The following is a 12,927-nucleotide window of genomic DNA, read 5'->3' as shown; positions in this document are numbered from 1 at the left end:
AACTTTTGCAAGCTGGCCAGTGAATGCATTGAGCCCTGATGGTGTATTGTGTTCCCATATCTCAATGAGTTATGGAGCAAGAAACCTCTTGTTGTGCACTTAATATTACTTTTGATTGTACATTTCTACTCAGACAGCATTTGTATTCCTTGTCACTTTTTGGAAATAAATGTTCACAGATATTTATGTTTTGTTTCTTTCTCCTCAGAGTTACAACTCATATCTAAGCAATGAGCACAGCGGCATTCTCACCCTCTGGCGCCAGGCTGCCTCACTGCGTAGCAACTTTGTGGAACTCCGCACTACCACAGAAAGGTAAATATGGGGTCAATAATGGGCACAGGAGAGAAGACAGAGCAGGAAGGGTAGCCAGATCAAACCATAGCTGGTGTAAATACTCAAGCCCAGAGGTATGCACAAATGTGTATACATTTTTGTTTGGAGTGGAGGAGTAGACTATTAGTTAGCATAGGAGCCAGCTCTGGGTGCTTGAACAACCTCATTATTGAACAAATTCCTTGACTGTGTCCAGGCAGAGGTAGCATCCATTGGGTATAGCACTCCCAATAATTTTGAAGAGTTGGTTTGCTCCCATGGTGGCTAGTGCGCCTGAGAACCAGGTTCAATTCCTACTGCAGCACCTTGTGACCCTGGGCAAGTCACCTAACCCTCCATTACCCCTGGTGCAAAATAAGCACCTGTATATAATATGTAAACCATTTAATTACAACCACAGAAAGGTAGTATATCAAATCCCATCCCCCCACCTATATGTATACTCCACCATACACATACATGCTCACTTGCAAAATGCATGCTATCTACTTAACTGCTAGTCAGTATTCTATTAGAGGTCTTTTATACATGTAAGTAGCTACTTATGCTTATAAATTACTAGATACCACCATTTATGCATAATACTGCCCCCTAAAATTAGGTGGTTCTTTATTCAATTACCACATCAGAAGATAATTCTTTAACTGGGAACTTGATATAAGCCCTGGAAATTTAAGCTTATTCACTAAAGAAAAGTTGGTATTTGCTTTTCTTTACAGAATACTATCACAATTGCAGAGAAAATACATACATCTAGGTATGAATCAACTTTTCCAAGAAACTCCAGTTATATGTTTGCGCTGGGAGCTTATACTCTCAAATGCCTGACCCCTGTTATTACCAGACATGCAGTGATTGAACTCCTCATAGACATAAATAAGGGGAAAAACGCCTCAGAAGCTGCAGATCAGAACGATTGATTAAGCTCTCTGGATCTCAAGGAGGCTTATACTCACATCCCTATTCATCCAACCTCCCGTCAGTACCTCAGATTTCGGATGGGGAATCTGTATTATCAATACAGAGTGCTACCCTTCGGTCTGGCTTCATCTCCCAGAGTGTTTACTAAGTGCCTGGTGGTGATAGCAGTAGCTCTAAGGAACCATGGTCTTCAGCTGTTTCCCTAACTAGACGACTGGTTCATCAACATCTCAGGGGGTTATTGTAGCGACCCAACTGACTACATGGTTCCTACAAAGCTTGGGATTCAAAATCAACTTTCCCAAATCCCAACTTCAGCCCTCTCAGAATCTACAGTTCATCGGAGCTGTTCTGAACACTATCCAACTCAGAGCATTCCTTCCTCAACAACGTCTGGATGCTCTTCAACTCTGTCATGCAGTGTCTTCCTGCTCTTCAATCTCAGCGAGACACATAATGGTACTCCTAGGTCACATGGCCTCCACAGCGCACGTGACTCCTTTTGCCAAACTTCACCTCAGAATTCCTCAGTAGACCCTGGCATCTCAGTGGACGCAGGCTTGCGAACCACTCTCTCGACACATTACAGTCACTTCTTCGTTGAAACAGTCTCTCCGCTGGTGGATGCTCTCTTCCAATCTCTCCAGAGGCTTGCTGTTTCAAATGCTCCCTCATCAGAAGGTCCTCATTTCAGATTTCCTCGACCTATGCTTGGGGGGCTCATCTCCGTACTCAAGGCCACTGGTCCAACTTGGATCGTCAGTGTCACATCAATCTGTTGGAACTCAGAGCGATTTTCAATGCTCTCAAAGCTTTTCAATATCTTCTTCACGACCAGGTAGTCCTCATTCAGACGGACAATCAAGTCGCCATGTACTATGTCAACAAACAGGGAGGCACGGGATCTCCCTCCCTTTGTCAAGAAGCTCTGAAGGGCAATCCTCCACAACGCCTTCCTGAAAGTGAAAGGTCACTTTGGTCAGCCACAAAACTTAGAGACTTGAAGAAAGCACAGGTGTTTTATTCAGCATATGCGAACTCCTGAGCCCCCAAGCTGGTAGCTTCAGAAGTGCCAAAACCAGGAAATTACAACGATATTTATGCATTTTTTGGCTGGACAACTGAATGCTAGATGCAACTTCTTATTTGTTACTTTTGCTACATTTTCTTAACAATCATTGGTCCTAAGCTCGCACTTATTATTGGTTCAGGGGTTAACCTTATAGTCCTATAGGAAGCAGGTCACTTATCTAAGCCCTGCAGTCTTTCTGTTAGCTGTCCAGGAGGGTGAAATGCAATATGGTTATCTCAGCATACACAGTAAGAAGCTAACACCCAAGCTATAACATCCAGTGTAGTCAGGCTACAACATGAGATAAGTCAGGTCTGCAATTAAACATAATTCAGCATTTTTATTAAGGAGAAAACTTAGTTCAAGACTCAGAAAAACCAGTCCCAAACTCCTTCAAAAGCTGTCTATATCCAAGGAGCGAAAACCTGTTTGGTGGACAATTTGAGTCGTCTTCTGCAACCTCACGAATGGATATTCAATTCCTCACCTCTTCACATTTTTTCAGAGTGGGGAAGTCTTCAGATAGATCTCTTTGCATCTCTCCACAACCACAAACTGCCTCATGTCTGCTCCAGGATATATTCTCCTCATCTCCTCGAGGCAGATACTTTTCTACTGAAATGGACGAATCTCTTCCTGTATGCATTTCCTCCATTCCCCCTCATTCTCAAAACTCTAGTCAAGTTGAAGAACGATCATGCCACCATGATTCTGATAGCTCCTCGGTGGCTGAGACAACCTTGGTACTCCCTTCTACTTCAACTCAGCAGCAAGGAGCCATACCTTCTACCAGTTTTTCCATCTCTGCTTACACAGAGTCAAGGATCTCTACTTCATCCCAACCTGCTGTCTTTGCACCTGACAGCTTGGTACCTTTCAACATAACTCCTCTTCAGTTTTCTCAACCTGTAAGAGGTATTTTAGAGGCTTCTAGAAAGCCTGTCACTAGACAATGCTGCCACCAAAAATGGACTAGATTTTCTATGTGGTACATCTCTCATGAGATGCAGCCTCGAGATACCTCTTTGGCTTCTGTCGGATTATCTTTTGCACTTGTCTGCTTCTGGCCTCAAGTCTACATTCAAGTCCATCTCAGTGCAATTACTGCTTTTCATCAGCCTATTGAAGGGAAACCCCTCTCTGCTCATCCGGTGGTTCCCAAATTTATGAAAGGACTTTTCAATGTCAAACCTCCTTTCAAACCGCCTCTAGTGGTTTGGGATCTCAATGTTGTTCTTGCTCAATTGATGAAGCCTCCATTTGAACCAATGTCTACGGCTCAGCTGAAGTATCTCACTTGGAAAGTGGTCTTTCTCATTGCTCTCACATCTGCTCGAAGAGTCAGTGAGCTGCAAGCTTTAGTTGCTGATCCACCTTTCATGGTATTCCATCAATGCAAGGTGGTCCTTCGTACTCATCCTAAATTATTACCTAAAGTGGTTTCAGAATTACATCTCAACCAATCAATTGTTGTTCCAGTGTTTTTTCCATAGCCTTATTCTCACCCTGGAGAATCTGCTCTTCATACTCTGGACTGTAAATGTGCTTTGGTCTTCTACTTGGAACGCACCAAACCACACAGAACTGCTCCTCAACTTTTTGTCTCTGATCCAAACAAGTTGGGACATCCAATCTCTAAGCGTACCATTTCCAACTGGATGGCTGCTTGTATATCTTTCTGTGATGCCCAGGCTGGACTACATCTACAGAGTCGAGTCACAGCCCATAAAGTCAGAGCCATGGCGGCTTCAGTAGCTTTCCTCAGATCCACTCCTATTGAGGAAATTTGTAAAGCTGCCACCTGGTCCTCGGTTCATACTTTCATCTCTCACTATTGTCTGGATGTTTTCTCCAGACGGGATGGCCATTTTGGCCAGAGAGTATTACAAAATTTATTCTCCTAAGTTGCCAACGCTCTCACCATCCCATTCTGGTTAGCTTGAAAGTCACCCATATGTGAGAATAGGCTGCCTGCTTGTCCTGGGATAAAGCACAGTTACTTACCATAACAGTTGCTATCCAGGGACAGCAGGCAGCTATTCTCACAACCCACCCACCTCCCCATGGTTGGCTTCTCTGCTAGCTCTCTGAACTGAAGAGACTAGCCCTGTGCTGGACGGGAAGGCACTTGCGCATGTGCAGTGCGGCTGACTCGAAACTTCTGAAGTTTCTACAGGCAAATATGCTTTCGAGACAGTCTGCATCGGGGCTCCATGGATGACATCACCCATATGTGAGAATAGCTGCCTGTTGTCCCTGGATAACAACTGTTACGGTAAGTAACTGTGCTGAATAGGAGGAAGATTATGCACCTCCTACCAGCAAAGATATAAGAAACTTGAAAATCATAAGGTGAGATTCTACAACAGGGGTGCCCAATAGGTCGATCACAATTGACCGGTAGATCACCAAGGCAACGCGAGATTGATCGCATTGCCTTTGCAATCATTTTCTCCCTGCTGCTTCCTCAAGCCAGGCCTGGCGTGTATAAGCGCTGGACTTACAAAACTTAACCTCCAACGTCAATTCTGACAGAGAGGAAGTTCTGGGCCAGCCAGTTGCTGGCTGGCTGACCTAGAATTTCTTCCTCGATGTTAGAATTGACGTCGGAAGTGAAGTCTTGTGGGCCTGGCACTTGTACGCGCCAGGCCTGGTTCGGGGAAGCAGCAGCAAAAGGATAAACTCTGGAGAGAAAGGCAGCATGCCTGCCAGCATATGCTCCACATCTGCCTCTCCCTGCATCTTTAACTCACCAACAGCCCCTGTCCAACTAGAACGACACACCTCTACCACCTACGAGAGTGCCGCCTTCTTATCCCCAAGTGTGTCTTTCATGCATGGAGCCAGCGCGCACTCCGGACTTAACAAAGCCACCGCTGCGTCCCCTGAGCAAGCGGCAGAACACACTCCCAATGGCGTGCAGCACTTACCAAACTGTGAACAGCGCTTAATTGCTTCCACCGCCATGATTCCAAACAAAACAGCTGTATTCATGATCCTCCTGATTCTGAAAGGCAGAATCCTTTTACTACCGCACAAATCCTGTGCTGGTGAAACCAGGTTTAGTGAAGCATTGGTGGCTTGGGGGTGGGGGTAGGGAATGAATCATGGAAGTGGAAAAATCGGCACAATGGCTTGGGGGACAGGGGGAGAGAGAAAGAAAGGCAGAAATAAAGAGGGGGGGCGGGGTAGAGAGAAAGAAAGGCAGAAACAAAGAAATATTGGCTTTACAGAAGAAGGAAGTGGAACCAGAGACTCATGAAATCACCAGACAAAAAGGTAGGAAAATGATTTTTTTTCAATTTAGTGATCACAATGTGTCCATTTTGAGAATTTATATCTGCTGTCTATATTTTGCACTATGGCCTCCTTTTACTAAACTGCAATAGCGGTTTTTAGCGCAGGAAGCCTATGAGCATTGAAAGCAGTGCAGGGCATTCAGCGTAGCTTCCTGCACTAAAAACTGCTATCGCGGTTTAGTAAAAGGGGAGGGGGTATATTTGTCTATTTTTGTATAGTTGTTACTGAGTTGAAATTGCATATTTTAAAGTCACCTGCCTTGATCTCTGATAAAAATCACGAATACAAATGATAATTAGCATTTTTTCTGCGTACAGTGTACTTTGTGTTTTTAAAATTGTATTGTTGGTAGATTGTTTTGGCTTGGTCATTTTAAAAGTAGCTCGCAAGCCCAAAAATTGTGGGCACCCCTGTTCTACAGTGATATGGGTCATTGTGGTCATCTTCTTTTGGGGTTGGCCACAAGATCATCTTGTTTTGGGTAGGGGAAAAGGTTCACAACTTGGAGGGAGGTTTACACTATCAGGATTCAGCATGAAAGAGGGAGAGGATTATAGCTGGAGGAAGATGGGGTTTTAAAACTCAGGGTTTCAAGAAATATGAGATTAGTATTGGTTTGTTGGGGAAGGTTGAGTTAAGCAACTATAAGTGCCTGTTTTCAGCCAAAGCTGAGAAGATTTAATCTGGATGTCCAAATTTCATCCAGCTCGATATTGGAAATTTTAGCTCAGAATCTAGACTCTTCAGTTTGGCAGTAAAGTTTCCTAAATCTAAGCAGTCAAAATTTTGATGTGTAGATGATATGCTCACCCTTGATTAAAAATTGTATTGCACTAGAGATTGATGCAGGTACAAAGAATCTCTCACCGTCCCCACATTTTCATCCCTGTCCTCTTACCTTCCCCACAATTTTAATTTTCTTTCCTGCATCTTCCCGCTCAAAGCAGAAAGATGATTTTATACAATTTTATGGGCCTAAGGCATTGCAAATAAACATTTTAAGCCTATAGTGTATGTATGTGTATGGGGGGCGTGTTCCTAACTTTTATTTTTATTGAAAGAACATCAATAAAATACAACTTGTGAGGCATTCTAGGTTCTGCATTGTGCATAGAAAACCAAACATCAGCTCAATGAGCACTATTATATTGATATTGAGCAATAGTGATATTTTAGTCCAGCTCTCCCAAAAATTTTAGTTCTTATCTAGTTCACAAAATCACAACAAATAAAGGGTCCCTTATATCAAGCTGTGCTAGATGTTTTTAGTGTGAGCCGGTGTGGTAAGTGTTCCGATGTTCATAGAATTCCTATGAGTGTTGAAGCACTTACCTAGCTGGCCCATACTAAAAACCTATAGCGCAGCTTGATAAAAGGGATGGAGGGTTAGCAAGAAGTGATTTTTTTTTTATTATTGTGAGCAAAACAGCCATAATTGCAAACATATCACGTACAGCCCTCTGAATATCACATGCAAATAACCTAGGGTCTCTTTTATAAAGCCACGGTAGCAATACTGCCACGGTAAATGCACTGAAGCCCATAGGAAGTGAAGGGCTTTGGTGTGTTTACCGCAACAGCATCACTACCGCAGCTTTGTAAAAGAGTGTTTTTCAGTCATTTTCAGGAACCTTGAAACCTGTACAGGCAATTCTATAACATATGGCTTATTGCCTTGTCAGTGAGAAACCGAACAACCCAAACAGACAAAAATATCAATGTTCACTATAACTGCTCAAGTTTAGCATTAAGTTTTAGAAATAATCTTATTTCCAAGCTACTAAACAAGCTGGTTTAGTACAGATTGATTGTACATAAACATTCAGTGCTATTTGAATAATTGGTCTCTTTCACACAAACAGACTCTCACCAAGCATGGGATAAGTATCTATAAACTATAAATAGAAATATGTAGACAAAAGTTAAACTGAACTGCCAAGAAGCTAGACTCTGCATACAATGCAACACCACAGAAACAGCAACAATGACACATGTCCCCTAATACTGTGCAAAATAAAAAGATAGCAAAAGGAAATTTGAAAAAAACATGACAAATAAAATTCATCACTACATTGGAGTCGAATTGTAGATTCTCAAGGTAAAGCTATTTCTACCTTTTATAAACAACTCCAAGATTCTCATTTTGGTCTACCTACAGAAACCTTTACTAAATGGTCACAGGATCATAATATCTCACTTACACAAAGAGAATGGAACTTATTCTGGTCCAAAGTCAATAGACCTCTCCAATCAGCAAGCCTTTCACAATCCTTATTTTTTCTCATGTGGAACGCTATGTGAACCTTATTAAAGAAGACATTTGCTGGCATTGTTCTTCATCTCAAGGATCACTATCACATATGATCTTTACCTGTCCTAGAATTCAGCCTTTTTGGAACAGACTCTGGTCAAACATTAAAATAATCACTAATTGTTCGAATGATCTTTCCTTTGAGATCATCATGCTGCGTTCCTTGCATCCCTGCTTTAACTGCTCCTGTGATCCGAAAATCATTGATATTATGATATCACTAGGCATCCCACAAGTCTTACAAAACTGGAAATCCGCTTCCTTACTGGATTACACCTTTTGGTGGAACTCACTATGCTTGTGTAAAAGATACGAGCAGTATATTTCTGATAAACTTTATCCTCTATCATCCGGATCCAGTCATCACATATGGTCTCCCATTGACAATTACTTGAATGAAACTCAAATATCCTCTTGAAGGATTTATAATTTGGTCATTTCCATTTCCAGACCTGTTTTATGTATAATCATTTATATGTTGAACATCCTGCTTGTTATTTGCTATTCATTGTATGCTTACAAATATTTCAATAAAAATATTGAACTAATAAAAACCCCATTCACCACTTTACAAATTAACAAATAGAAATAAAACAAAAAATGGAAAATAAGATAATGCCATTTTTCAATAAGCGTTCAGAGGCTAAAACTTCCTTCCTCAGGTCAGGGTGGGCAGACTAGATGGGCCGTGGCCCTTATCTGCCATCTATTTCTATGTTTCTATGTATACTGCTGTTACGGTATCCTAGCCTGATCTGAGGAAGGGGTTTTGGTGTCTGATAGTTAGTAAAAAAAAAAAAAAAAAAGTATTAAAATTAGTCTAATAAAAAGATTTCCATTTGTCCATTTTCTATTTATAAACATTTATCAATATTGCTACAATACTACTTTATTCTAAAACAACAAAACAAAATCTTTTTCTACTTTTTGTCATCTCTGGTTTCTGCTTTTCTCATCTTCTCTGTGCTCTCTTCTTTCCATTCAGCATCTGCCCTCTCTTCCTTCCATCTCCAATGTCTGCCCTCTCTCTTTCTATCTGCCCCTTCCATTCACTGTCCACCCTCTCTCTCCTTTCCATATGGCATCTTCCCTCTTTCTAGGTCCCTTCCATAAACTATCTATCCTCTCCACTTTCATCTGGCCTGTGCTCCTTTTCTCCTATAAAATGTAGACACCAGCACTAATCTGATAAAGTATATTAGAATGAAGACACTGTATACTTCCAGACTCAGCTGAGGGAAATTATCTCACAGCTTTGCTCGACTTCATTCAGCTAAAGTTAAGACTTAATGTTCACTGGTCCTCAGCGGGCCACCACACACTCGAAAAATCTCATTGTGCATGGCTTTACGCTCCCACTCGTCATTGGAACCAGCACGTATTTTCAATTTATAGTAATTTTCAAATAGCTAATTATAAATACCAAAAGTACTTAGCTTTTAGTAAGACGCTGTGCAGGGGGGATTTTTTCTTTACACCGACATGTTTCGCCCGTGTGAATCAATGGGCTTTATCAAGGTTCCCACTCCCTGTGAAATATAAAACCAGAGACCTGAGCTTCCACAATATATCGTGCTTACTAACAGTGATTATTCAGCTAAGCATTATTCAGATAAAACATTCTCCCGTATTTCCCCTTTCACCTCTTAGTAACATTCAGCCACCATTGCGTCAAAACGAAATGGCGGGCCGGCTCACTATCGCATGTTTTATAGGCTCCCGACCCCGACGTCAGCATCCCCACAAAACACGGGGTGATGACGTCAGGCGCCGGAGTCAGTACCTTTAAATGATAAAATTTGACTAGTAACTTTTAATAAACTGAATTAATGAATGAAGTGGAGGGCTTAACCCATGGCCAACAGATCTTATATCAACGAGGCCCACTCCAACTCGTTGTTAAGTCCAGTAGGAACTACAGTATTTAGTCGGTAGATCCACCGCTGTTCTAACATGTTAAGTCTCCGCTCCCAATCCCCTTCCTGCTCACTTGTATCGATGTTATCAATGATTCTCCATTTTAGTTGTTGAACCCCATGACCCCTATCTATGCAGTGTTGGACTATAGGGGCTTGGAGGCTGCTGTATTATTCCGTGACTTATGTTCATTAAGGCGGATGTTAATCGCCCTCTTAGTGCGCCCCACATATACTAAATCACAGGGGCATACAATTATGTAGACTACCCGAGGGGTCCTACAGTTGGTATTGGCCCTCGCCCTCACTACATACCCCGATTGCGGGTCCACCCATTGGGGGCCCTCTAAAGTGGAATTACACCACTGGCATTGCTGGCATTTTTCATGACCCGTGATCATACATGGGTCTAATACCTCCCTGCCGCTTTTTCTGAGAGCCTGACCAATGGTCTTGCCTCTACGATAGGAGAACAGAGGGAGCTCAGCAAACCCCTCGTGCAGGTTGAGTATGGGCCAGAATTGCTTTATTTGGGAGATTAGAACCCCTGATGCTTTAGAATAGGGCAAAACACATATGAGCCGGTCCTCCTCACACCCACTAGTTTTTTCCTGTAATAGAAGATCTCTCTGAGCATACCGCGCTCTAAGGTATGCTTGTCTGGTGGAACTTTTAGGGTACCCTCTGTCAAAAAACCTAGTTTCCAAGTCCTTTGCCACTCTTTTAAATTCAGCTAAAGTGGAGCATACCCTCCATACCCTTAGATATTGGCTTATGGGTAAGCTGTGTCTCAGGTGGTAAGGGTGGAAACTATTGAAATGCAGTAATGTATTCCGCGCCACAGATTTTCTATAAAGAGTAGTGTGGAACCCTGTATCATCTTTATTTATGAGTATATCTAGGAACTCAATCTCAGTTCTACTATGATGGGCCAAAAACTGTAGATTCGGATTTTTAGTATTAATCCATGTGGTGAACCTATTCAAATCACTCTTTGAACCAACCCACAGGAGAAAGATATCATCTAAAAATCTTTTCCAAAACTTAATGGAATGGAAAAATTCAGAAGGATAAACTACGTCTGTCTCAAATTTGCCCATATATAAAGTGGCTATGGAGGGTGCCACAGTAGCACCCATAGCCATTCCCTCTATTTGTTGGTAAAAGGTGCCATTGTACTCAAAAAAAACTCTCCTTTAAAACCCATTCTGCTAATTTAAGTAAAAAAGGAGTAGATATTCTCAGATGTTCCGTCCTATTTGCCATTATTTCTTCAATAATAGAAAGGGCTTCATTTTGGGGGATCTTAGCGTACAGGGACATCGAGGGTCACAAGGAATGATTCTCTGTGGGGGGTTACTTCCTGGAAGGCCCTAAGAAAGTGCGAGGAGTCCTTCAGATATGACTTCACCTTGGCAGCTTCAACTCTTAGAAAAATATCCAGAAATTTAGAAAGTGGCTCCAACAGACTATCCCTGGTGTTAACTATAGGCCTCCCAGGGGGCATGGTTAAGCTCTTATGAATTTTCGGCACAAAGCGGATCCCGGGAATCCTAGGATGCTTTTCTAGGAGGAACTGATATTCCTTGGACGTTAAATGGCCTTGTTCATAATACTGGGTAATGAAAGTAAAAATATCTTTCATTAATGGGCCCGTAGGATTATCTGGCAAAACTTTATACGCTGTTAAATCTTGCAGTTGCCTATCAGCTTCCTCCTGATATTTCTGGGTGTCTTGGACAACTATAGACCCACCCTATATACATGATTAATTTAAGTTTTGCCCCCTTACCATTTTTCTCTGTTCTGTTTCTACCCCTCTCCCCCATTCTTTGGCATCTCTTTATCTTCTTTTCTTTCCCTTCCTCCTTCCCTTCCCTCCCCCTGGCCTCCCCAAATGCTTCCCTTCTCTTCACTTTCTTCACCCCTGGCATCTCTCTCTTCTCTCCCTCCATGCACTAGCAGGCTGGCTAGCTAGTAGGCTTGCTATGGAGGCTGACTGGCTGCATCTCTCCCTACTCTACTCTGCCCTCCTTTCCTAGACTACCCCTACCCCTCCCATGGTATAGCCCTGACATGACCCGACCCCCCTCCTCCCCTGCCTTATCATCCCTAGTGGTCTAGGGGCAAGGAAAGAACCCATCTCTTTCATGCCCCTGCCACAATAGCCGCCACCACTGCCTGAAGAGTTTCAAGATGGCTGCCAACACTTCATACGGCTGCCAAATGAACTCTCGACAGCCATCTTGAAACTCTTCAAGCAGCAGCGTTGGCTATTTTGGCAGCAGGGGCAGGAAAGAACTCAACTTTCTTTCCTGCCCTCGAAGAGACCCCTAGACCACCAGGGATGTTAAAAGGTAGGGCACAAGGAGGGCCACCCTGAGTCCCCTTTTCTGCGGTATTATCTTGGCAACGGTTCCCATTCCCACGGCTCTACCGCAGAATAGTCTACCACTACTGCAGTAACACCAGGAAAATAGCTTTGGGCTCCCCCCATTACTGCAGTAACCACAGAATTATCATAGTAACATGTCCAAGGTACAAGATGAGAAAACTTAGCTAACAATAAGAAAAAAACAAGAATACGCTTGTGACCTTTTTCTGGGTCTAAATCCAAAATTCCCCATTTAATCAGGTTATTTTTAGGGTGGGCAGAAGATAATATTTTCAGTGTCCTTGTCCTGTTTCTTTATTATTCATCAGAATTAGTTTGAATATAAGAAAGCCTCTGGCTCTTTCTTTTGAAGAACAGGATCTAAATCCAGTGGACCTGGTATTTATTGGGATTTAACCAGGTAGGGTTTGCTCTGACTTATTGAGGCCATACCTGGATTTTCAACCATAAATCCAGACAGATCATCTCTGCACTATCCAAGGTAGCTTTAGAGAGGTCTACGGATGGAGCTAGAGTGGAGCCAGACTTTCTCTGAGTATCGGTGATATCCGCTATCTAATTAACTTAGGGAAATCTTTTTGCAAAAAGGCTGTCCAAGGTAACTGGAATGTTATCTGGATATTAGTGCTGAATATCACCAACACCCAGATAATGGTACTGGATAACACTATACCCA

General features: G+C 42.5%; 1 protein-coding gene across 5 annotated transcripts in view; it reads left to right on the top strand.

Moving 5' to 3' along the window:
* CROCC2 (ciliary rootlet coiled-coil, rootletin family member 2) overlaps window positions 1-12,927 on the top strand; it is a 993,480-nt gene that overhangs the window by 347,317 nt on the left and 633,236 nt on the right. For all 5 annotated transcript variants that reach the window (XM_033959482.1, XM_033959484.1, XM_033959480.1 and 2 more), the window contains one exon: window positions 209-315. In XM_033959482.1, the coding sequence (XP_033815373.1) occupies window positions 209-315 (107 nt within the window). The remainder of the gene's footprint in view (window positions 1-208; window positions 316-12,927) is intronic.

The sequence above is a fragment of the Geotrypetes seraphini genome, chromosome 9 (assembly GCF_902459505.1).
Source record: "Geotrypetes seraphini chromosome 9, aGeoSer1.1, whole genome shotgun sequence".
Classification (NCBI taxonomy): Eukaryota; Metazoa; Chordata; class Amphibia; order Gymnophiona; family Dermophiidae; genus Geotrypetes; species Geotrypetes seraphini.
Note: the sequence above shows the minus strand (reverse complement) of the source record. Positions and strands in the feature narration are given on the sequence as shown.